A 24,044-nucleotide genomic window follows, 5' to 3' on the forward strand; every position below is an offset into this window, starting at 1 on the left:
GGCTAAGGAAGGGCAAAGCAAACCCAGAGAAGGAGCAGGAGATGCTGGTGTAACTTGGATGGAAAGGAGCATTTTGAAAGTCTCTCAAAGCTGAATGAAAAACACTTTGAGGCAACATGCCGGAGGGGTGGCTTGGGGAGAGCCAAGAAGCAAGAGTATTGATGGGAGGTGAATGCCATGGAGATCATTTGACCCCTCTATGTGCTCTGGTCAAGCAAATTCTGAATTGTTGTGTCCCATTTTTACTCTTGTATGAGACTGATGCACTGACTGTGGCGTGAGCAGGACTTCTTGGATTTTCCATCTCTGGAGGTCATCAGGTAATGATTTTTTGAAAGGTACTCTGCAGTCAGGCACAAGTCACTGGACTTAATGCATGAATAACTGCAAAATGGAGAAATAACTGGGAGAAATGCCAGAGGTTGTGCTTCCCATAGGTAAAGTGAGATGGTGCACAGTCCTATCCAGCAGTAAGCTCTATGAACTTCCCAGATTCCATATGATTTGGCACATGCATTGTTTTATTGCATGCCCCCCCACATGACCATATCTGAGATTGCCCTGCCCACATGACCATATTTGTACTTTGGTCACGCTCACATGACCATATTTGGAATTTGGCCATGCCTCCACTTCCTTATTTGGGCATGCCCTGCCCACACGACCATATTTGTAATATTGCCACTCCCACATTTCCTTATTTGGGCATGCCCCGCCCACATGACCATATTTGGAGTTTGGTCACCCCCACATGACCATATTTGGGCATGCCCCATTTCCTTATTTGGGCATGCCCCATCCACATATATCAAAACATGCCCTGCTCTATATCAAACCATAGCCAGGGCTCCAATTTTTAGACTATTTTCATGTAAGTCTCCTCGGTTAGTTTTTGGGAACAAATTCTTTACTGTGAGGGGGATGAAGCACTGGAATAAGTTGCCAAGAGAAGCTGTGGAATGTCATCCCTGGAGGTGTTCAGTTGTTGCATGGGATTTAAAGGAGCATGTTCCAGTGCAAGGTGTCCCTTCCCGAGGCAGGGAGTTGGAATTAGATGATCTCTAAGGTCCCTTCCAACCCCACATAAAAACATTCTATGTTTTTATGATCTATGAATTTTGTTTCAGCTCAAAGACAGGGCTTAGGCACAATAGTTTTCCACCGTTGTGTATGCCACCCTGAGAGGTTGTCCTGAGAGGTGTGACCACGGTGCCTGCATGTCCTGCCACCCATCCGTGCAGGTGTGCAGAGCTTGTTTAGCAGTCTTGGCTGTTGGCCAGGACAGCTGGGGTTCTGATCTTTTCCTTTCCACTGACAGCTCTCTCCTTGCCTGTGGTAGGTAGTGGCTTCCTTTCTCACCAGGGCCGTAATTTCCATTTTCTTTCATGGGAGCAATTTTTTAACATTCCTTGCGGAATGTCGTCTGAAATCAGCGTGGTTTGTCCATCAGGGCTGATGTGAACCCATCCTGTTGGTGATGGCAGGTCCCTGTCCCTGGGCTGATGTGACAGCCCTGTGGCAGCAGAGTGCACACAAACCCAAATACCCTTATTTTGGATGCGTGGTGACACGACTGTGTTCTCCCATGTGTTTCCAAGGAGAAGAGAGGAGCCAGCAGGGAGGTGAAGGATGGTGTAGCTCTGCCTGATGCAGCTGCTGTTTGAAATAAATATGCAGAGAGTGCTTTGGAAGTGGTGAGCTGAGTTGAGGGAGAGTTTGGACTTTGTGGAAAACGTTAAAAATTCAGAGCAGAGCTGTTGGCAAGTGATGGCTGTTGAAGTAGAGCAGAGGAATGAGCAGAAGCCTGGCAGGGGGAATCCAGGGGATAAGGATGATCATTTCTTTGAGGTAATTTAATGAGATACAGGAGAGGGTGAATGTAAGAGGTGGCTTTTGAGAGACACAGCCCTGCACTGTGGACATGTGATGTTGGATGAGCCTGGGGGCACCAGAAGAGGCTGTGGAACAGGGTCTGGTGCCTAAAGAGGCTGATCTGGAACAGAGGCTAGACAGAGTTAAAGGAATAAAGTAGGTATTTGTTAAAAGGCCTTCAAAGGATACACCTTGGCCAGTACAAGAGCCTGGCTGTTTATCTACCCAAGATGGATACAGGATGGATGACCAGTCACACATTTTCACACTTTTTAAAGTTTTGGCCCATTTACATATTTGGGTCAATTGTCCAGTTACAGCTTCAGGTTGTGAAGTCCCGTCCTCCCAGATTGCTCTCCTCAGTTTGCTGTTGTTTGTACTAATTGAGCCCAAAGCTGCAATGATGTCCTTGGTTCTCAGGCTGAAAAGCATTTTTTGGTCTAACTAAACTGCGAAGAGAGCTTGCTAACACTTTATATGAAGTTCAGAGTCACACACCAAGGTAGAACAGAATCTTTTTAGATATGAAAGTTAAAACTAAATAGCATCAGGTCTTATCTTGTTCACACTGTTAATCTTTACCATTGTGCTGTGCAGCTCTGGTGGCTCTGGTTTGCTGAGGGGCACTGAGAATGAAATTTGCCATTTTTAAATGTAAGATGGGTTCAGATTCCCTGGGAACGGGTGTGTGCTGCCCCGTCAGGAGGATCTCTAAGGATACAGGGGCAGCGCTGTGTGGAGGCCCCCAGCTTGTGATACCCCTCTGCTCACCAGCAGCACAAGGGCTGAAGATCAAGAAAGTATCATGAGAAAGGAATTTTGGGAGCAATGCTGGAGTTTCCGGAGTTTGGGACTTTTCAGGAGAGCTTTGCAATTCCTGCAGTGAGTGCAGGGCTCTGGCTGTCTGCTCCATGTCCCCACAAACAGGCATTGCATTATTTATTCCTGAGCAGTTAACAGCACATTGGGAATGTGGAGGCAAATGTGCTGCCCTGTCCAACCTAAAGGAAGTATAACAGGCAACCAGTCCAGGCTGGGATTTTCCAAGTGATTCCTAAGGTGTTTGTAGCCAGACTACCCCTTTCAGAACTTCCTGATTGTGAAATTATTTCCATTTTGAATGGAAAAAAAACCTTCAATCAAAAAGTGACTCTTCCTGTCAAATGAAGTTTGACTTCTTCCATGAGGAAATAAGAATTTTTCTCCATCTGGATGCTCTCCCTGGGGTTTTTAGGGCAGGCCAGCATAACTTCTGTCTTCTTTCACCCCACCCAGATGCTGGGAACCTGCAGAGCTGCCTGGCAGCTTTCCTGCTTGCACTTGCTCTCCAGTCCTGCTGCAAGGTTTCAAAGCATCAAACTTTAAATGGCTTTAGCCAGTGAGTTTCAACACACTGCAAATGCAGGCAGTGCAGTTACTGCTTTTCTTTTGTCCTTTTTTTCTTTCCTTTTTTTTTTTTTTAACAATCTAAAAAAAAACCCTCAAAGTTTCATTGGTTTCCTGAAAATGTTGTGGGTGTTGGTTTTGGTTTTGGTTTTGTTTTGTTTTTTTGTTGGCAATTGGGTGACCTATGAAATACCATCAGCAGCACAAAACGTTTATCCAGTGACAGCCTGAGGTAGCACAGGCAGCTTTTAGCAGGTTTATTTTCATTATTACAGCAATTTTAGGGCTGCATGCTGCAATTTTCACTTGCAGTGAGGTATTAAATTGAAATTACCCCAGATGTAATTGTCACACAAAATAATTCTGGACATGCTGGATTTAATGCTTTTCCAAGCTGTGGTTTTTATTACCCAAGTAAGTGCCAAAAAAAGACACTTGTAGTCAACAACTTAAACTGAAATCTGCCTTCTGGGGACCCAGGATGTTTAGTTGCAGTTACATTGGGGGAGGAAGGGGTGGGGAAAAAAGGGACCAAGTGGAGGAAACTTTGGGAGGGCTCCTTAAAGAACCCGGGGTAAAATCCTGGGCAAGGAGAGAGTCAGAAGCAGAAAGCACTGTGACGGTGTTTACAGGGGTTTTCAGGTGAGGGAAGAGACAAGAATGTTGACTCTATGTTCAGAAGGCTTGATTTATTATTTTATGATATATATTACAATAAAACTATACTAAAAAGAATAGAAGGAAAAGTTTCATCTCAGAAGGCCAGCTAAGCTAAGAATAGAAAGGAATGAATAATAAAGGTTTGTGTTTCAGATAGAGAGTCTAAGCTAACTGGGCTGTGATTGGCCATTAATTATAAACATCTAAGATGGGCCAATCACAGATGCACCTGTTGCATCCAATAGCAGCAGATAACCATTGTTTACATTTTGTTCCTGAGGCCTCTCAGCTTCTCAGGAAGAAAAAATCTTATAGAAAGATTTTTAATGAAAAGATGTCTGTGACAGAGCACCCAGGAGGCGGAGCCCTGGGAGGAAGATCCAGCAGCTCTGCCTCACCCTTTGCAGGCAGCTTCTGGTTTTGGAGAGGCAAGTCCCAGCTGTGGTGTGGTGCTGGTCACATATGGAGAGAGTCCCTGTAAGATCTATGTGTTGGATAAGTGGGTCCTAGTTACTCCAAATGAGCTACAGCTGCGAAGTCCTTAGTTGGGCAGCAGCTGTAGCTTGTGAAGGTAACTGGAATAAAATGGCGTGGGCTGAGAGCCCAGGAGGAGCCCCTGAGAAGCTATGAAGAACTGTGCTGCAGAGAAGAACTGCCTGGTAGAAAACCAGCCAAGAATGTATGAACTTTAAGAATATAATTGCAACAGTCTGGGACTTGAGAAATGTGAAATACAACAATATGAATAACAACAGTCACAGAGGCGAAGCGAGGCTGGAGCTCCACAGCAGCATCATTGCTGTCCTCGGGATGTGACAAGCCTCACTCGACACGAGCCAGAGGTGACTTGCAGCTCTGGAGGTGCCCCTGTGTGACATTCCAGCTTCTCCCACATGCACCCTGCCTGGTTGGGCCGGTCTGGTGCGTCCACATCTTGAATTTTAGGAGCAGGTTGTTGCTCAGGAGGAGCCTGAGCCAGCCTGCAGCAGCCCCAGCACTCCCACCCGTGGGAGGCACAGACACTCCCAGCTCCTGCTTTCTTTACCAGCTCCTGGGCTGTTGTAACAGCATAAGTAAAGTATTGATGACTTTGTATTTTCCACTCCCGCTCGTTCTCTGCCAGAAATAGCTTCCCTTGTTGGCTCCACAGAGCCCTGCTGGAAGTGGGTGGAAGGACACGCATCTGGGAGCAGAGTATAAATAGCACAGGCAGAGCAGCTGCCATCGTCTGTCCCTGCAGCTCCGCAGAGCAAACGGGAGCTGAGCCTGGGCATGGCAAAACCCAGCAGCAGCAGCACTTTGGGATGGCTGGGCTGGAGCGGGACACTGGGTGGTGCCAGTGATGCTGCAGTGACCCTGAGGAGCAGCTCAGGGCACGACCCAGTGCTGTTCCATAATTCAGAAAGGCTCTGTTTCCAGCATGCCTGAGATGCAGCGTTGATGGATGAGGGTGCTGTCGCACGGGGCAGCGCTGCTGAACTTTCTCCTGCATATGGAATAGCTGCGCGGCCTCGGCATCCTTTGGGGATGGACCCAGAATTAGAATTGGCTCCAAGGTGAATTCCTGGTGTGGAGGACTGTGCTGAAAGAGCAGGGGAGTAATGAGAAACCTGCTTTTGTTCAAGTTCAAGCAGGATTTGGAAAGGGTTTTGAGTGAAACAATGAGAGAAAGCAGCAACTAATTTAGCGTGAGCTTGCAAATATTTTGTCCCATCCAAGATACCATTTTTTCCTTATCTTTGGAATTGTTTCTCCTGTTGTGCACTCTTGTTCACTTTGTAAATAATCAGAAATACAGTTTCAAAATTAAAATATGTAAAACCTTGTTTAAAATAGAGCATTTTGGCATTTGAGAGGTGCAACATGCTGTTCTGAATAGCGTAAACCAGCAATATCTGGCTGCTCTTACGTGTTTTCTCCTCTCCATATCCAATTTAATTTTTCCATCTGTTTTTACTTCACCTTGCAGGTTCTGTGGTCCAGAATTTTTGGGGGAGTGAGCTGATGGTTTGTTGGAAGAGTGGTTGCTCAGTGCTCTTTTCTGCTGAGTTTGAGGATGGTAGTGGTAGCACCTGGGCAGTGACACAGGAGCAGACAAGTGGCATGAGGATGGCAAGGGACAGGATGGCTGTGATGGAGAACTACTGCTGTGCCATCTTAAGGGACTGATAGGGCCCTGGAAAGGGCAGCATGGATGTAAGGGGGTATCTGGATTTTCTGAGCTGGGAATATATTGGTGTGGGTCTATAAAAGCCACAAATTTAATCAGCTAAAGGTCAAAGTAATTACAGAGTCTGTGACATTTCCTCTTGGGAAGGAGGCAGCAGGGACTGTGGCTGCAGCTGGGTTTTCATCTCCTGAAGGCTGGCCTGGAAAGTTTGCAATCCCAATCTTCCCTGTAGTCTGGTTATGTAATTAAGGCGGAATTAATAAGGAAACAATCAATTTAGAAACAGGGCTTGTCTTACCTTGCAGCTGGCAGGTGGGAATTGCTCCCTCAGGAGGCTGAGAGTGAGGTGGATGGGAGATGGAGCTGCAGGGATGCCCTTACCTCTCATGGTGCCATGAGCCAGGGGATGAGAGAAGCGCTGGTGGGTAGCTGGGAAGCACTGGTTAGAGGAAAGGGCTACCAGCTGTGTGCCTCCCTTCTCATCCCTTCCCATTAATGACAGTTCTTTGCTGCTTTAATCCTCAGTGGCTTACTTGGCAGTTCCTGGATTCCTCTATAAATTATTCACACAAAAAAAGTCTTCTTTATTTCTTTGTAATAATGGCTGGAGACCATTTACTGTTGGACTGTGCTGCCTGTCTTGGTGAAGTGAGCTCTGGCTTTGAATTCCAGCACCTGAATTCAGCCTTTTCTGCTTTCTCCCTCCCCAGGTGTACGACCTTGCACTACAGCCAGGACCTGCCGCCCACCAGCGTGGTCATCACCTTCCACAACGAGGCCAGGTCCACCCTGCTGAGGACAATCCGCAGGTAAGAGCTCCTGGGAGCCTCTGAAAAGAGGGTCAGTGGTCATCACAAATACAGGCAGAATCTGTTTGCCCTCACCACAGCAACAGGAGCAGACCTGCCAGCTGTGGTCTCAAATGGAGACTGGGAGAAATTGGTCTGGAAGTTGCTCTCTGAGAAGTAGGTTTTACAGTGGGATGCTCAGGAAAGTGAGGAGCTGTGCTCCCTTTGCAGGGCTAGCATGGGAAACTCTTGAGGCTCATCAGCAGATTAGACAGAGTCTGGGCTAAGAGCTTTTCTATCCAGCTGGGTAGGAGTGCTCAGCTGTGTTTTGGCCCAGCTCTCTAGGGACAGCTATCATTCTGTGGATATCTGCTCTAGTGCTGCTCTCTGAGCTTCTCCAGTGCCAGAAAGGCTTGCTAATTGAGAAGCCCTAATGGCACACATGCAGACCAGATTTTCAGGGATGGTTTCTGTCCTCCTGCAGCCACACGGTGCAGCACTCTGGGCATGAGGCCATCCCTTCATCTGTCAGTTTGTTCTTGGCTGTGTTTTGCTGTCATGGATAGACTGAAGGCTTCATTTTCACTGCAGGCTTTTTGAAATCTGTGTTTAATCCCAAGGTGTGCCTTGAATCTGCAGGTTCTCTTGTGGGAAGGTGTGTCCAGCTCTGGGCTGGTGGGTTGCTCTGTAGCAAGCCTGGGTGTGCTGTGCTGTGTGCCAGTGGTGCACATCTCATGTTCCCTGCTGCAAGTCTTTTAAAGGCTTTTAAATTTAAGCCCTGGCATCCCCAGGGACCCCTTGCCATTGCTGGTGCTGGTCAGACTGGGATTGCTGGTTAGGGGGAGGCTTCAGCTGTGCCCTGCTCACTGTCATGTCTTTGCTGAGCTTTTCTCTCAGCATCCTTCTTCAGGTGAGCGTATCCAGGGCCACAAGTGAGTTTGACAGTCCTGAAATTGAATTCCTGCTCTGCTTTATGGTTTCATGCCCAATCCTGTCTCCCTGCTTCACACTCAGTAATCTGTCACTGCTTTCTCTCTCTGGCTTGTGTGAATTTTGGGTGACACTGATGCTTGGTGCTGTATTGGTGACACTGATGCTTGGTGCTGTGCACCACCTCCTCAGTCCTGGACCTTCCCTTTCATCTTTACAGTGCCTTGCATAAGTTTGCCATTCTCCAGAACCAGCTGCATTTGTAACAGAGGAGGCAAGTGCAGTCCTCTAGCTCCTGAAATATAACATGTGAAGTGCAGGGATGGATTTTAACCTCATTTCTCCCCATTACTCAGCACCTGACTGTCCTGCCAGGAGTGATGTTGTCACGTGAGAAATGTTAGACCCATGGTACAGCTCTTAGGCCCAGATCCCCCATATCTGGCTTCATTAGAGAACTGTTCATTGCAGTGATGGCAAGGTTAGAAGTACAAGTACATTGAATTTTTGCTTCTTCCTTGAGGTGATTGTCCTTTGAAGTTTCCTATTTCCAGCATAGACTTTCTTTCTTGTTCCTCTTTTTTTCCAGTTTGCTTGACTTGATTAATTGGCTTTACTGCCTTCCTTACCTGGTCGTGTGTGATTTTCACCACAGCTTTTCCCCTTTGCACTGCTCCTTCTCTCTTATGGGCCCTGGCAATTCCAGTGCTCATGTTTAATCTGTGGGGAGGTTTTCCCCAGCTCTGGGGACCCTTCTAAGCCCTCTTTCTTGTAGGTTCATCTGCCTCTTTAGCCTCTGTGGGCTAATTTGCTGTGCCTTCTGACTGCTTGGGGCTTTTTCCCTCTTGCTCGCCAAATACTTGGTTTAATTAGATCTTCCAGATGACTCCATCCCACAGTGGCTGTAACAACATGGATCATTTTCCTTGGCCATTCAAAACAAACTCTGTGCTCCTGACAGTGCTTTTGTGCCTTTTGGGGCAGTTTGTGGCCAACTGCTTTTAGCATCGTGTTGGGTAAATTTGGCACCTATTCTCCCTAGTCCTTGTTTGCAGTGGTATAACCCAGGTGACAGATGGACAGGCTGAGGAACAGAGAGGTGATTTTTCCATAGCTGGTGGAAGATTCCGAGTTGCAGACCTGGTTTCCTGAGTTCCAGTATGTTGGATTTTCCAGCCTCATTGAAGAATCAGTGTTCTCGTGTTAATTGAGATTCTCAGTGTTAATCACCCTGTCCAGGAGCAAGAGATAGGACAAAGGGACATTTCTTGGCTTCTCCAAAGCCATGGGTGATGGGGCACTGTCCCTGCAAAAGGGGCACTCCCTGTGTAAGCACAGAGGAGTGGCAGAGGGAAGTGCTGCTTGGGGGAATGCCTCTTGCAGAAGTGACCACGTACCTGCTGAGCAGTGGGATTTTGCTATTCCTGCTGTTTTCCTGGATGCTTGAGAGCTTCAGTTGAGGCTGAGCTGTGCTGCAGGCTCAGGGTGCTTCAGGCTCTTGGTAGGAACTAGCAACACGTGGTCTCCCTGGCACCCCTTACTCAGGTCACGTTGAGAACACTTGGGACAGTTCATTTATGGACATTTTGCGTTGTCTGAGTTATTGAGGGAAGCTGGTGGATTGTGTTGAATAATGAATTCATTTAAAAGTTTCATGATCTTTTCTCTGACCATTTGCCAGCTGGAAGTAAAGCAAGGGGGAAAAAAAAAAAAAAGGAAAAAGTAAATTTATTGAAGGCCCACATCTCTGGAAATGGTGAGGTCAGCATTTATAAATGCATATGCAACTGATCTTGTGAATATATGCAGCTGTCCAGGGAGTAGGGGATGGGTGTCATGAGAAGGGGAAAGAGAAAACAGGAGAAGAGGACAGAAAGGAGGAGATGGTCAATAGCAAAGTAACTCTGGAGAGTTTTTTAAGGTTTTTTTTTACTGTGCAGAAAGTCTCATTGGGTTGTTTCAACCACTGACTTTTTAACAAGTTCCTTTTCCCTCTGTGGTTCAGTTTTGTGTCTTTCAGTCCCTAAAACTGGTGAGAGTCTCCAACAGTGCATGAGATGGGACCATGTGAGTAAACACAAGGTGGGAAGGCAGGAGCAAGGGTGAAAATAAGCAATACAGAGGCATTTAAAATAAAAAGTAAAACCCCTCCAAAACAACAATTTCTTCTTTCCTGTCTTTCCATCCTATACTAGCCTGGATTTAGCAAGGGAATCCTAATCCTGTCATGTGGATGACCTGCTGGGCAGATGGTGAGACGGTCCTGTTTACTCTGCTGAGTGGTTTTTATTTATTTATTCTTCAAACTTGCAGCTGGGGAGCTCAGGGCAGGAATAAGAAAACTTAAATTATTTACCTCGTGCTGACAAACCAAAACACATCCTTTGGCAGGAGTCCTGATGCAAGCGTTGTGAATACCACATCAAATATTTAGATCATTAATTAGCAGAGTGAATATCATGCCTTTCATTTTCCAGTGCTCATAGGTGAAAGAAGTGGTGTCCTGGGCAGCCAACACCTCTCACCCACCCCTCGTGCCACTGCCTTGTCTGCATCCAGACACATCTGAGACAGGGAGGTGGCAAAGCCTCCTTGCTTAGGCACCATATGGAGTCTGTGCCATAACTGAAACGAGCCTGATTAAAGAAGCAAAAACAAGCCAGGTGTTGCACAGAAACTGTATAATTAGCACTTTGTGCTGACTATTTTTTCATTTCTTCTTTTCTTTTCTGCTTTTTGCTTAAACCCTGGACTTTTTTTTCCTCTCTTAATTTGCTAATCATCTCTCGCGGTGACTGAGTACACAGCCCTCCGTGCGCTCTTACCTTTTGATGTTAACATAAGAGAACTCTTGAATTTCAAAGAGCTTGGTGGGTATTTGAAAGAATAAAATGCAAAAGCTGCAGTGTAATCAAAGCTCATTATGGTTATTCTTGGTGTGATGTCTTTCTTCCTACATAATTAGCCATTTGGGGTTGTTGAAGCAGTTCATTTTGGTGGGTATTTTCTCTCCATACTCAGTCTGATTTCGATAATTGTGACCCTTGGCCCTTTTCATACTTCATTATCCTCCCAAAGGTGTTTTTTTCCTCTCCCAACAAGTCCTAATATGTTGCCATGGAGAGAATTAACAGGTTCATGAGTTCTCAAGGATGGGTGTCCACAGTCACCTCCCTATAGCAAGTGGGTGATGGCCAAAACCACCCTGACTTGGTCAGAAGGTCGAAATTCCTGCCTGCAAACATTTTCCATGTCTTACATGGTCTGGGTGACTTTTGCACTGGTGTTCATTTGGAGATGAAATTGCTGGATCCAGTGCTTACCTTTGGGTAGGTGGAAAAGGATCCCAGCAAATTCTTGAGGAGGATGAAAATTTAAGGTGAAATTCTCCGTGGCTATGTGTGCATAAGGTAAATAAATCGGAACAAAGAAAGTTTCAGCATTGTCAAAAGATAATTCAGCAGCAAACCTGTTCTTATTAGGGTGAGTAAATGCTTTCTGGACTGGGGGCATGAGCTTTCATTTTGATGGTAACAGGTCTTTTGGCAATTTAAGGGAGAAAATGTTGTGATCTTTGGCACAGCAGAACTTAAAAACTGTTTTGATTTGTTCAAATATATCCATCACTGCAGTATATATCTACCTATGTTTGATTTCAGGGAAAGAAAATCTATAATAACAGAGGGACTTCAAAGCACTGTAATATTGTCTTCTGATTTTTTCCCATATAAAAGGGAAAAAAAAAGCCGTGCCCAGACATAAAGAAAGGAAGGTATTAAAAAAAAAAAAAATCAAAGCTGAGCAGAGGCACAAGTAATAGAAAATCCAGCTTTGAATTTTTAAAGTGCTTTTATGGTCTAGCTGAAAAAAAAAAAAAACCAAAAAAAACCACAAAAAACCAACCCAAAAACTGTAATGTTGAAAACGTGGAGGATTTGATGCCTCTTTTTCCCATCCTCCCTGGGGAGTGCTGCAGGAGAGGTGCTTATGTTGTGTGTTCACAGTATTATGTGGTTAATAGAGCAATAGAGCACCAGGCAGAAAATGCACTGGAGACAGGAATTTGGCTTTGCTGGGCATCTCTCTGTGCCTGCATCAAGTGGTCCCTGGCTTAGCAGCAGTTTGGGGGCTGGCTGGGATCAGTGCTCTGACTTGCAGGGGCAATAATGAGCTGAAAGTGTGCTGAAACAGCAGGGACCATAGAGCCTCTGGACTGCCCTCCCCAGGGTGAGTTGTTCACTGGAATTTGGGAAAATTCCAGTGTTGTGTGGTGAGTGAGTCCCACAAGGGATTTGCTGGGAGAGGGCTGTGGTGGTACAGGTGAGGGGGTGTGTGCCACCCACAGTGATGGTGTCTGTCACTAACCCCACAGAAGGGTGACAGTTCATGGAGGAGACCTCGGAGATGGCCTTCCCTTATGGGTCAGCCTGCTGGCCTGTTCCCCCTTGCTCTGGTCAGTGCCACAGATGGCCACTGTTGGCACTCAGGGGTCATCTTCCCTGAGTTATGGGGTGGCATGCCCAAGCACAGAGTTGGCAAATCTGGGGACAGTGGGAACCTGCACTGAGCTGGGACTGGGCTGCACCTCTCCCCAGCCCAGGGCCTTGGAAGTGGTCCATTGGAATGGAAATGGTCCATTTTCTTCCATAGCTGTTCTCTGGCAGGAGATCATCTTTAAGGCACTGAGTACTGCTTAGAGCCCAGCCTGAGCCTGCACAGCCCAATGCTTTGGTTGAATTCTAATGGCTGGTACCAGCAAAAGCAGCAGAATCAGCCCCTTTGCAGCCACCTTCCCACAGAGTTTAGCCCTGCACTGCATTTCTGGCAGCCAGATCTGGAGGGGAGACCAGGCAAAGGCAGGCCTTGAATGTTCCAAGTTTCCTGCTGCCTCCCGCTCTCGGTGGGTTATTTATTTATTTTGCTGGCTTTTTTTTTACAAGCCTGCTTCTTTCCTGCAGGTTGCACAGAGTTAGGTTTCCAGGCAATCAACACTTGTTAAATATTCCACTGAGCATGATATTGCTCTCCTGTCTCTCTCCACTGATGCTCGGCTACGGTAATTTGCTGAACTCAGCTCTGGCGTACGGGGATTTCTAAAAAATAACAAGCCTATTAATAACAATAATTAAAAAACACTTGACAGGTGGAAACAGCACATCTAAATTGTTCTGTGTGCCCCAGTGGGAGGAGGGGCGCTGAGCCACTTTTTCCCAGTACTCCATTCAGGCTGTGGGTGTTGGAGAGGTGTTGTTTAACTCTGCTTGGCACAAGCCAAACTGTTGGGGTGGCCACAGCAGCTCCAGGCTGTTGCTCAGGGGACAGTGGTCTTCTCTTCCTTCAAACCTTAGCATGCAAGGCATCTGAAGTGGGGGGAAATAATGGTTTTTTTGCCAAGATCCTGGGATTGTCTTTCCAGGGAAAGTAATTCTTAGAAGTGGTTTTTGAGGTGCTCCACAAGGGATGTGCTAGGCTTACCTACTCTGGTCTGAGAGGAAACCTCCTTTTTTCAGAGGATTTCTCTCCAGGGAGAAAAAAAACCCAAACAAACCACCATGGAATAAGTATTGATTATATATGGAAGAAATTCTTTTCTGTGAGTTGCTCAGAGAAGTTGTACATGCCCATTTACTTGAAGTGTTCAAGACCAGGTAGGATGGGGCATTGAGCACTCTAGTGGAAGTTGTCCCTTCCCTGTGGCACTGGGATTAGAACTGGATGGTCCCTTCCAACTCAAACCATTCTATGATTCTGTGTCATGCATCTGCCTTGGGGTGTCCTGTATGCCTTCCAAAAAGAAAAAACTGGTTCAACTGTTTCTTTCTGCAGGCAGAAGGCACCTGGCAAAAGGGAACCCCCTGGGTGGGGTGGGCATTTTTTGCCAGCTGGTTGCGTGGCTCCCAAGTTGCCCAGGGCTTCTCATAAGTAGCTCCCTTTGCTGTGGTCTGGGCCAGGGATGTGGTTTTTCCAGACTTTCAGGTGCTTTGGGGTTTTTTTGTTTTGTTTTTGTCTGTTTGTTTGTTTGGTGGGGGTTTTTTTGGGTTTTGTTTTTTTTTTTTTTTTTGGTTTTTTTTTTTTTTTGTTTTTTTTTTTTTTTGCAAGAGTTTTGGGAGTTTGAGAGAATGAGAGAACCCATTAATAAGGATCTGGCAGGGGATCAGGGGCTGCAGGATTGTTAGGTGGTTGGGTGACTGCCCTCCTGTGCCAGTGGGAGGTCTGAAAATCTGAAATTTGGGGTGATTTTAAATGCTTTGTGGAAGAGGAACCATGCTCAGGATGAAGGCAAAGAAGTTTAAATGCTGTGAAAGCCTGTACCATCTGACTGGCATTATCAAAGCCCAACTCAAGCGCTTAGGAGGCTTTTGGGATGCTCTGGGGCTTCTGCTTCAAGCAGACAGCCTTGACCCTTTGCTGGGGCAGGATTTTAAGCATGTGTAATAGCAACTGCAACTCCACGTCCTATGTGTCCGGGTGTCTGCTGCACTGCTGTTTATTTGAGATGAAATTGCTGGAGCCAGTGCAACCAATCCATGACCTCTGCACCATGAGAGAAAGGGAAAGAACAGGTGTAGATTTTTTAATAATAACAATAATAACCTTTGGTGGCTTAATTAAGGGAAGATTTTAGCTTTGAGCCACGTTTCAGTGTTTGTCTACATGGAGGGAGCTGTGAACCACATCCTCCTGCCTCTCTTTCATTAGCTGGGTGGGCTCCAACCCTGTTCTTATCCTCTCAGCAGCCTCTGCAGCACAATCAGCCCGTGGATAAAAACAGGAGTTGTCCTGCCACAGCTGTGAGCTGTGTAAAGATGGGTTTGAGCTGGGTAATTTTCTCTGTGTTGGCCCTGCTGTGGCTGGACACCATATCATTAGCCCCAGAGGAGGTGGAGAGGTGATGGCAGCTTTGCTGTAAGTCCAGTTAGGAATCTTGGTCCAATTTAGGGAAAAAAAAAAAAAAAAAAAAAAGCCAGGTTTTCCTGGCTTCATGTGGGGCTCTGCTTTTGCTCACAAAGGTGAGAAGGGTGAATCTCAGCTATTTTCTAGGAATAGAGAGCACTTAGCTCCTAGATCAGGCTACAAGGCAATAGCCAGGCACTGTAGATGACTGGGGGGTGGTTTCTGAATTCTTATCTAGCATATCCTTTGTGGAAATCCAAGCCTGGTCTTCCGTGCTTTGGCAGGGGGTCAGTTCCTTGGCTTTTCCACTCCATTTGCTGGCTTGTTAAGTTGGTCAAGCACTGTCATGGATTTTCTCTCTTCATCCCTCAGCGTGCTGAACCGCACCCCGGTGCACCTCGTCCATGAAATCATACTCGTGGATGACTTCAGTGATGACCGTAAGTGACCCTTTCCCTGTTAAAAGCGAAGGGCCCAAAAGCCTGGGAGAGACTGGGATTAGCCCTGAGACAGGGGAGAGTTAGTTTGCTGGAGTGGAAGGAAATTTAAAGCTCTGTAGCTGTGAAGAGCAAACCCCGCTGTGCTGGCTTTGCATCGCCACATGTAGAATTCAAATTCCGGATGATCCAACCTCTTCTCATGAAAATAATGCAAGAAAAGCTCTTGGCAAATCGTTTTTATGCCCAGCAGACGTGAATCCAATCCTTACACGGCTGTATCCCACCACAGCTGCAGCCAGGAGCAGTTCTGGGTTGGCACCACTGGAATTCCACAGGACAATGACAGTCTGATCCTCTTGACCCTATGTGTACATTCTGCATACATTTATGTAGGTTGTCAGCAATTCTTGATTTTTATTTTTTTTCACCTTCTTGTTCACTCCTGGAAAGAGGACTCCCTGCATGGGTTTTCCCATTTCTGAGGTGCACCATGAATAGCATTGTGCACCACACAAACAGCCCACATCCTCCTGCTGTTCCCTCCCAGTTAATAGTGTGACTCAAGGGAAATCAATAGCTCTGGTCTCCAGCAGAAGAGAGCTGAAGCCCCAGGGGCTCCCAGGGAACCACCCCTGCTAAAGACCTTGCCTAGTTCAATGGGAGAGCTGAAGATCTAAGTGCTCAAAAAGCACTGTCTCAGGCTGAGTGGTCTGTGGCACTTAGGTTTCAAGGAGCTGCAAAATAAAGCTGTTTACTTGGAAACGTGAAAACAAAGCCAGATAGGTTTCTTTTAAGAAATGGATCTGGGCTTTGCTCTTGGATGTTATAAATAGGCGCTGCCTCGGAGAGCATTAGGGACAGATTTCACACAAGACCCACTTCTTGGCACTGGCACCTCCCTGGGAAGTTGCTGAAGCTAGGGGAAGGAGCTGCTGTGACACTGGTGAGCCCTGGAGCAGCTCCAGCACAGGGGGCAGGCAGGCTGGGCAAGCCTGGGATCTGGCAGAATGGCTGGGAAGGGGAACAGGAGCAGGTGCAGGGACTGGAGCTGCCCTGCAGAACAGCAGAGCAGGATTTTTGGAGGGTGGAGGAAGTAAATGACAGGTAATTGGCTAAATTAGGCAAAGCACTTGCCTTCCTGGGAGGAGGCAGCTTTGTAGGAGCACAGCTCCCCTGTCTCAGCAGGGCTGGGTTCTAACTCATCCCAGGGCACCAGAGGGCTTTCCTGTGTAACTTAGGGCAGCCCCTCAGCTACTCAGCACTTCTCAGCTATCTGACATCTTTGCTGTGATAGTCTGAGCCTGCTGGCATCTGCTCTGCATGCATTTACATAAAATACACGCATTTGCATAATGCACTACACACACATGGTCAGTTTTTTCCCTGCAACCCACCCCAAGCAATTAGTGCTTTTATCTGGTGCCCAGTTGTGTCTCATTTCTCACCTCCCTCTGCCTGCTGACCTGTTATTCACTGGGATGCAGTTCTCCAGCACGTGAGTTCCCACTATCCCCAGCAGATTTTCACTGTGGGTCCATAGCCAAGCCCTGCCACTTCTGCTGCCCTGTTCCAGCTCTGTCCTGGGTGTGGGTACAGTGATCTCTTGCTGACAGAGATTTCTGAAGGGGGTGAAGGTGGTCAGGGTGGGTGTGTGGGTTCAGGGGTTGGGGCAGAGGGGATGGGGCACTCACCTCTGTGTTTGTAGTGCTGAGGAAGAAGAGGCAGAGGAGTGAGAGGTCAGGTGTACCCATTACAGCCCCTTCCACCTCTACACACCCACACTATGACCTCCACAACCCATGAAGGATGGTTACACCTGACATCCTCCACTTTGCAGAAATCTGGGTGAGGACAGATCCTGGAGCTGCCTGTAAGGTTGCAGGAGCTCCCTAACTCGGGTGTAGGTGGCTGTCAGGCCTTTCTGCCCCATGGAGCTCTTGCCCAGGGCGTGAGGAGCCCCCAGCTGCCCCACAGGGCTCTCTTTGAGCATCTCCTTGCTGAAGGCTCCAGGCCACCACAGGAAGCTCCTGCCCCGCCAGGCAGACACGCATCAACAGCTTGCACGTTGCTTTGCAGCTACCAAAAATAGTCATTTGCATTAATGTGAAGAAATTTAGATTCTGACCCGAACCACAACTTTTCTGTGCTGATTTTAGAGCATAATTCAGCTGCTCTCAGTGTAAATCTGCTGAATTTACACTAGTTCTGTGAAAACTGCTGCTCTGCCAGGCCCAATTTATGCTTCACAAGCTGAGGGGCGAGGCTGTCGTGACCCAGCAGCGCCATTGACCTAACAAACCATCAACCAGAACAGGACAGGGTCCTCTCCCTGCTGCCAGTGTCTCCTGGGAGTGCCCATTTCTGCTGCCAGAGGCACTGTGGGGGTGACTTGTCCTCCCTTTGTGTGTCCCCAGCTGATGACTGCCGCTTGCTGGGCCAGCTGCCCAAGGTGAAGTGCCTGCGGAACGGCCGGCGGGAAGGTAAGAGCTGCCTGTCCTCAGCCCACATGGGAAACACACATTTTGGGAGGTGGGAAACACAGATTTTGGGAGGTGGGACGCTCATGGGGCCATGGGGAACCCCCTCCATGCAATGGTCAGCAAGGAGCTCAGTGGCTCCTGGGAATAAGGGAGACCCTGATTAAGGAAAATGTGATAAAGAGCTGGGATTTGAAATGGATCTCCCCTCTCTCGCTGAAAAAGATGGGGCTATTAAGATTTCCAGTGAGGCTCAGCTGTAGCTTATTAGCCTGAAAATTAGAACAGGCAAAACAAAGCCCCGGGTCTTATTTGTAAAGATGTTAGCTCTAATGAAAAAGAGAAGATCTGCTCCTGCTGCTTCTGTGGGATTTTTTTGGTAATAATTAATTATATTTGAGAGATTAAGAAGGGCTATATGGAGGATGAATGCATGTCCTACTCGACTAATGCTGGCAACGTTTGGAGACATCTCCCCATTCCCCATAGCCTGAATGTGTCTTTCAAATCCTGGTTTGCAGTATTAGGATAACTGAAAACAAAGATATTTTTTGGTGCTGCAAATCCAAGGTGTGCATCCAGGTCAGTGTTGGGTTGAGGAGATTGAGGAGTGGAAAAGGTTCCTTTTCTCTGTGGATTCTTTCTGCAGAGGGTTTCAGCTCTGTAGGCCTGGTGACAGGGTGGCATCAGGCCCCGTGGGTGTAAGAGACATTCTTGCTTTGGCAGGAGATTAAGGGAGATCTCCACAGACCTGCACCGCCACCTCACCTTTCTCCCCTGCCTTATGGGGGTATGTGTGTGCTCATCTCCAGCTCCTGAGGGACCTGCAGTTATTGGTGCTCTATAAATCAGCCACAGTGTGGGAGCTCAACCTTGCATTGCTGAGTTCATCACTTAAACTGTGTCCCCCAGGGGCTGCCAGGGTTTGGGAAGGGCAGGGGTGGGTGAAGAAGAACATATCTACACACAAGATCTTAGGAGTCACAGAGAAAGATACAGGGAGATACAAGTCTGCATTGCAGCAGGAGACCTTGGCAAATTCTGGGTGCTCCAGGCTTTGTTCATGTGTTCCCTCTCCTGCTCAGAGGCTGTTGCTTAAGCCCTTTCCCCTAAGCAATTTTAGTATGAAAGTCAGTGACCTCCTGCATGAACCTGATGTGTGGCTGTTCCCTGAAATCCTGTCTCTTTATCTGCCTGTGTCCCCTTGTATTGCCACTATTTCTCCTTCTTAAAGAAGTTCTGCTCCCCTTGAGTCACCTGTTTCTCCTTTTGTTTGATGCGTGCAGCAATCCATTCCCATCTCCAAATGATTCCAAATTCACTGTCATGACCCTGATAAGTCAGGCACCTTGAAAAGCCAACCCTCTTTCCTTGGTGGAAAATGTGTTCCCATTGAGCAGTGCCCTCAGGGTGGGAGAGAGATCTGGGGATCACTGGGAAACAGAAGGGGTTGCAGCAGGAAAAATTAGTAGTCTGGGAAAAGCTCAATTCTGAGGTGTTCGCACCCCCAACTCCTCTGTCCCATTCCCCACTGCCTCACATCTGTGTTAGATTTGTTGCCTGCAGAGGGACATGAAAGCATTTTGAGTCATGTTTTGTCCCAGAAGATGACAGCAGAATTAATTGTGCAAACTACATATTGGCATAAATGCCATAAATCAGCAACCTTGGTGGCGCCATTTATTTCTTTGGGGATCTTAGGAAATGCTTGGCATACCTTGCAGCACCAGAAAGGAGACAATGAACCTGGGCTATGCTTTATCTGGGTGGGATTTAGGCAGGTTAAAACCCAGGAGAAGCACGAGTTGGGGAGGCTGGGGATGTTACCCAGCCGTGTGGGGAGCAGCTGGCACGGTGTGTCCCCGAACAGGTCTGATCCGATCCCGAATCCGAGGGGCAGACGTGGCCAAAGCAGGTGTCCTGACCTTCCTGGACAGTCACTGCGAGGTGAATAAGGACTGGCTGCTCCCCCTGCTGCAGAGGATCAAGGAGGTGAGTGCTCTTGAGACACCAGAGTCACCCTCAGGGGATGCATCCCCTTGTCCCCCTCCTCTTCCTCCTCCCAGTGGGCATGACCATCCAGCCATAACCAGCTGCGTGCAAGCATCCAAATAAGGGGTACAAAATGGCCTTTTTGGGGTACAAAATGGCCTTTTTGGGGTACAAAGTGGCCTTTTCTAGTCTTGCTCCACCCCGCAGGCAGGTGGAGTGTGTGTGTCTGGCTGGAGGAGCACATGGGTGGGACAAGGTGTCTCTGGGGCAATGGGACTCTAATGGGCAGGCACAGGTTGAGTGGTAGTAGGGGAATATGTGGGCAGTGCTCCAGCAGAGATTTTAATTAGGCTCATGTAAAATGCTCAGTGATGATGATTTAAGGGAGTGACGGCTCCTTGAATAGGGGCCGAATTTAATTTCATGCAAATTAAGCGCTAATAAATTGATTTAATAGGATTTAAATTCTGCTGATTTCGGAGCAGACAATGACATTCCCCTTTCTCTGGCTGTGTCTCTCCTGCCAGACGTGCACACAGAGGCTGCTGGCGCCTTGTCACTCGAGTCAGGGGAGCCCTGCGCCCTGACCTGCTGGCAGCAGAGTGCAGGGATTGATCCACCATCAGCCAGGGTGTGGATGCACCATCCTCATCCTTTCCCTTCGCCCTTGCTGCACCTCTGGCTCCTGATGGCCACTGTTAATTACTCAGCAATTTTATAGCTCCTGAGTTGCATTGATATAAGGGCAGCTGGGTGGTAGGTCATGGAAAAATGTGCCTGGCTGGTGTTGACAGTGCCCCTCACCTAAGGCATCCTGCTTTTCACACCTGCAGATGTGGCAGCTGTGATGGCTGGGCTGTGCATCCCCTCTGTGTGTCAGCAATGGGACAGGGGCAGGGGGGCACAGCACCAGGGCAGGTCCCTGCACGTGGGTGAGGGCAGTCAGTGCTGCTGGCACTCATAGCACAGCCAGCACTGGAGAGGTCCCAACCTCTGTTTGCAGGCTGGGCACAGAGCTGCAGATAGATGGAAATGTGATGGAAATGGGCTGTTCATATCATTGATCATGGCTCTGGTAGAGTTATGAGAGCACATGCTGTGACATCCCACTGGAGCTTCATGGCTCGCCTGTCCAGGCTGGGATTTACTATCAAGCTTTACAGCATCACTTGTTCTTCTGGGCTTTTTAAAGGCAGGCATTCTTTGCTTTGTGCCAAAACCCTGCTTGTACTTCAGTCAGGAGTATCCAGAGCTTTTGATGTGTTTTGTCAGGAGAAGGGCAGTGAAGGCAGCAGGAAGGGAGTTGGCAGATCTACTTTCCCACACAGCTCCAGGACAGTGCCCCATGTCCAGCATCCACAGGATGGGTGAATGTGAATGCCATGTGCAGCATCACCATAGGAATTCCAGTGCCTTGTGGTCTGAACGCAGCATCAAACACACACATCACCTCTGTAAACTCCTCTGGATTGAATCTTTCCCCAGCTGGAAGTAAGGCAGTCTGTGAGCTTGCGGTGCTGCTCATGCTGCCCTGACCTTGCCCAGCATCTTGCAGCCTCAGGCAGCAGGGGAGATGTACTACAAAGGGTGTTAAGGAACCTGCAAAGCCAGAGGGGTCCTGCATGCCTGCTTTTTAACTGCTCACAGAAGCTGCAGGAGAGGGGCAGAGTTCCTAATCTCCTTCCAGGCCCACCGTACCCATCCCTGCCAGCAGGGTTAAGATATTGATCAGTGAAGTGTATGAAATGTTACTGCTGCCACCTTCAGGCTGTGCTGTAGAGAGGGCTCCCTGGCCAACTGCTCCATGAGGATCAGCTGCCTGGGAGGAGCATTTCTCACTCTTGCTCCCAGGAACAGCCTGTTCTGAGCTGATGTGCTTTAAGTTCCAAGCAAATGAGCGGTGAGTGCCTCAAGGCGCACCCATCACTTTTGTCACCACAGCCCAGCCACCCCGCTCTTGGCTTCTCTTATTTTCTCAGCCAGAGCAGCCATTCCTGCCCCTTTTCGTGGTGGGAAGTGCCAGTGTGCCACCATGAGCCCGTATCAGGCTCCACCTCGAGCTTTCCCAGCAGCTGATGATGGTTTCCCCCCATTGGCGGCCATGGGCAGCACACAGCCAGCACATGGATTTGGGAACCAGCAGGAAGAGCAAGTGATGGAGAGTGGGGGAAAGAGAGGGTGGCTGGGGGATCCCAGCCCTGTGCCTGTCTCAGGGAGCAGCAGTGATGGTCAATGTCTCACACCAGCATGCTGGGAGTGTGAGCCTGGGCTCTTAGTTTTACTTACAGAACAAATATCTCTAAAGTCATTAATGGTGCATTTCAACCAAGTAACTTTTCTAAAAATGTAATTATCCATCCCAAGGTATTTTTACAGTATAACTCAACAAGCTCATCCCACAACTGGGTTTACAAATGGGATGGACCAATGAATGGTGACCCCCCCACTCCCAGCTCAAATACCCCCAGTCTGGTGCTTTCCTGGGAAAAAGGAGATCCGTGAAGGGCAGCCTGCCTAATCTTTGCTTAATCCTGCTGTGGGGCCAGAGCAGCAACTGTGGCCCTTTTTGTTGTCCATTACAAGGTCAGGATGTAGAGGCTGAAAGCCACTCTGCCCTTCTCCAAGGCTGAAATATATCTGTTCTCTTCAGGGGCATTTTCAGAGTTTTTTCCTGTTGGTTTAGATCCATACATCAGTGTGTTTGAGAACAGCATTGCAGAAATTAATGCTCAGGTTTGTGAGAGAAAATTGAAGGTTTGGCTGTTGTTAATATTAACATGCCCTGGTATGGGTGGGTAGCAAAAAAAAAAAAAAAACCAGAAAGATGAAGCTGCCTATAATAAGATCTGGTGCTCAGCCCAAAATAAATCATAGCAACAGCACTGTGCTCTTGAGCATGCCGTGCTTTTCTTGTGAGGGTCAGAGAGACCTTCATGAAAGCTGAGCAAATATATATATGTTCCCAGGACATGGCAGGGAAAGTGAGGCAGGGAGAGGACAGCCCTGCTCAAGGTTAGCACCTTGCAGTAGTGCTCTCAGCCCAGATGTGGAGGGGATTTTCTTACAAGAAGTGGAGTGCAGTGAGCAGAGTGGAATTGAAACCGGGGGTGGGTGTCAGCCAGCTAGAAGTGCTCCCCAGTAAGATGCTTGAGGGACAGGTTTTAAATGAGTGGATGCAATCCTTTCCCTGCACTGCTCAGCACACAAAGCTGATGCTTTGCTTAAAACCTTTCCCCTGGCCTCAGGCAATTAAAGGATGTTGGCTGTGCTGAGCTGTGGCAGGCTGGGGGACACTGTGCAGCAGCCAGGAAAGGGTTGGAGGGTTTGAAAGGCTCACCCTGCCTGGATGTGGCTTGTGTTTCCCTGTGCAGCACAGAGGTGCAGCAGACTTTGCCCTTTTCAGTGAGATGTTTGACTCACAGAAAGTGATGGTGGGACCCCTGGCTTGACCCTGTTATGGAAATACCAAGTATTTGTCATGCTCAATTGGAAAATCAGCTCTAGTCCAGCTCCCAGCTCATGGCCTTTGGTTGCTTCTTCCCACTGCATTTGAATGCTTCTTTGTCAGGACTAATTTCTAAAACAAAGTCTTTCCCCAGTGAGAGAGCAAGCCCGAGTGTGCTCAGATGCTTTGCTTTGTATAGCTGTGAAAAACAATTTGATCTGGTGAGGGTAAAACCTTGAAGTTTGAGCTATAATTGGAGTTTGGGATTTTTGAAAAGAAAAAGGGAGATAAGAGACCAGTCAAAGCTGTCAGAGTCTCTTCCTCCTGTAGATATTTTTGTTCATAACTGTTTGTATAATCTCTTTGCCCATAACAAGATGTTAATTAAATCACCACCAACTATTTTGAATAAATCAGGTCTTTCTTTTTTAACCCTTTCACAGCTTTGGCAAAACTAACTGTACTGCCATAGTTGGTGCTTTTAAAAAAATACCCACATTTAAGCTTTTTGGCTGTGTTTTTCCTCTGTCATTTCAATTGCCTGTTTGTCACTTGACTTCTGAAATCCTGTTAAAAGTATTTAAGGGAGGTGAAAGGGGAATATTTTGGTGGATTTGTAAAAGGCAGAAGGAGCTTTGCATCCAGCCCAGCTGGCTGCCAAGTACAGGCACAGTCTGAGGACGAGGAGGCAGTGAGGGACTCTTGTCCCAGGCAAAACTGAATGACACCACTGTTTGCAGGCCCTTGGTGTCTCCAGGAGTTTGGAGCCCCTTGCCCAGTTTGGATGGTGTCACCTGAAGTCAGGGGTGTTTCTGCTTCTGCTTTGCAGGATCCCACCCGGGTGGTCAGTCCCGTTATTGACATCATCAACCTGGACACTTTTGCCTACGTGGCAGCTTCCTCAGACCTCAGGGGAGGTGAGTCCAAGCTTTGTGCATGTCCTGTGGGCATCCATTCTGTGCTGGGGGATGTGCACTGGCCTTTGCACCA

The 24,044-nt window shown here is 47.8% G+C and overlaps 1 protein-coding gene across 8 annotated transcripts in view; it reads left to right on the forward strand.

The window, feature by feature from the left end:
• Positions 1-24,044, forward strand: part of GALNT14 (polypeptide N-acetylgalactosaminyltransferase 14) — a 108,164-nt gene that overhangs the window by 51,007 nt on the left and 33,113 nt on the right. For all 8 annotated transcript variants that reach the window (XM_064709542.1, XM_064709537.1, XM_064709545.1 and 5 more), the window contains 5 exons: positions 6,799-6,897; positions 15,073-15,140; positions 17,555-17,620; positions 19,488-19,609; positions 23,884-23,971. In XM_064709542.1, the coding sequence (XP_064565612.1) occupies positions 6,799-6,897; positions 15,073-15,140; positions 17,555-17,620; positions 19,488-19,609; positions 23,884-23,971 (443 nt within the window). The remainder of the gene's footprint in view (positions 1-6,798; positions 6,898-15,072; positions 15,141-17,554; positions 17,621-19,487; positions 19,610-23,883; positions 23,972-24,044) is intronic.

This window comes from Zonotrichia leucophrys, chromosome 3 (assembly GCF_028769735.1).
Source record: "Zonotrichia leucophrys gambelii isolate GWCS_2022_RI chromosome 3, RI_Zleu_2.0, whole genome shotgun sequence".
In the NCBI taxonomy this organism is placed as follows: domain Eukaryota; kingdom Metazoa; phylum Chordata; class Aves; order Passeriformes; family Passerellidae; genus Zonotrichia; species Zonotrichia leucophrys.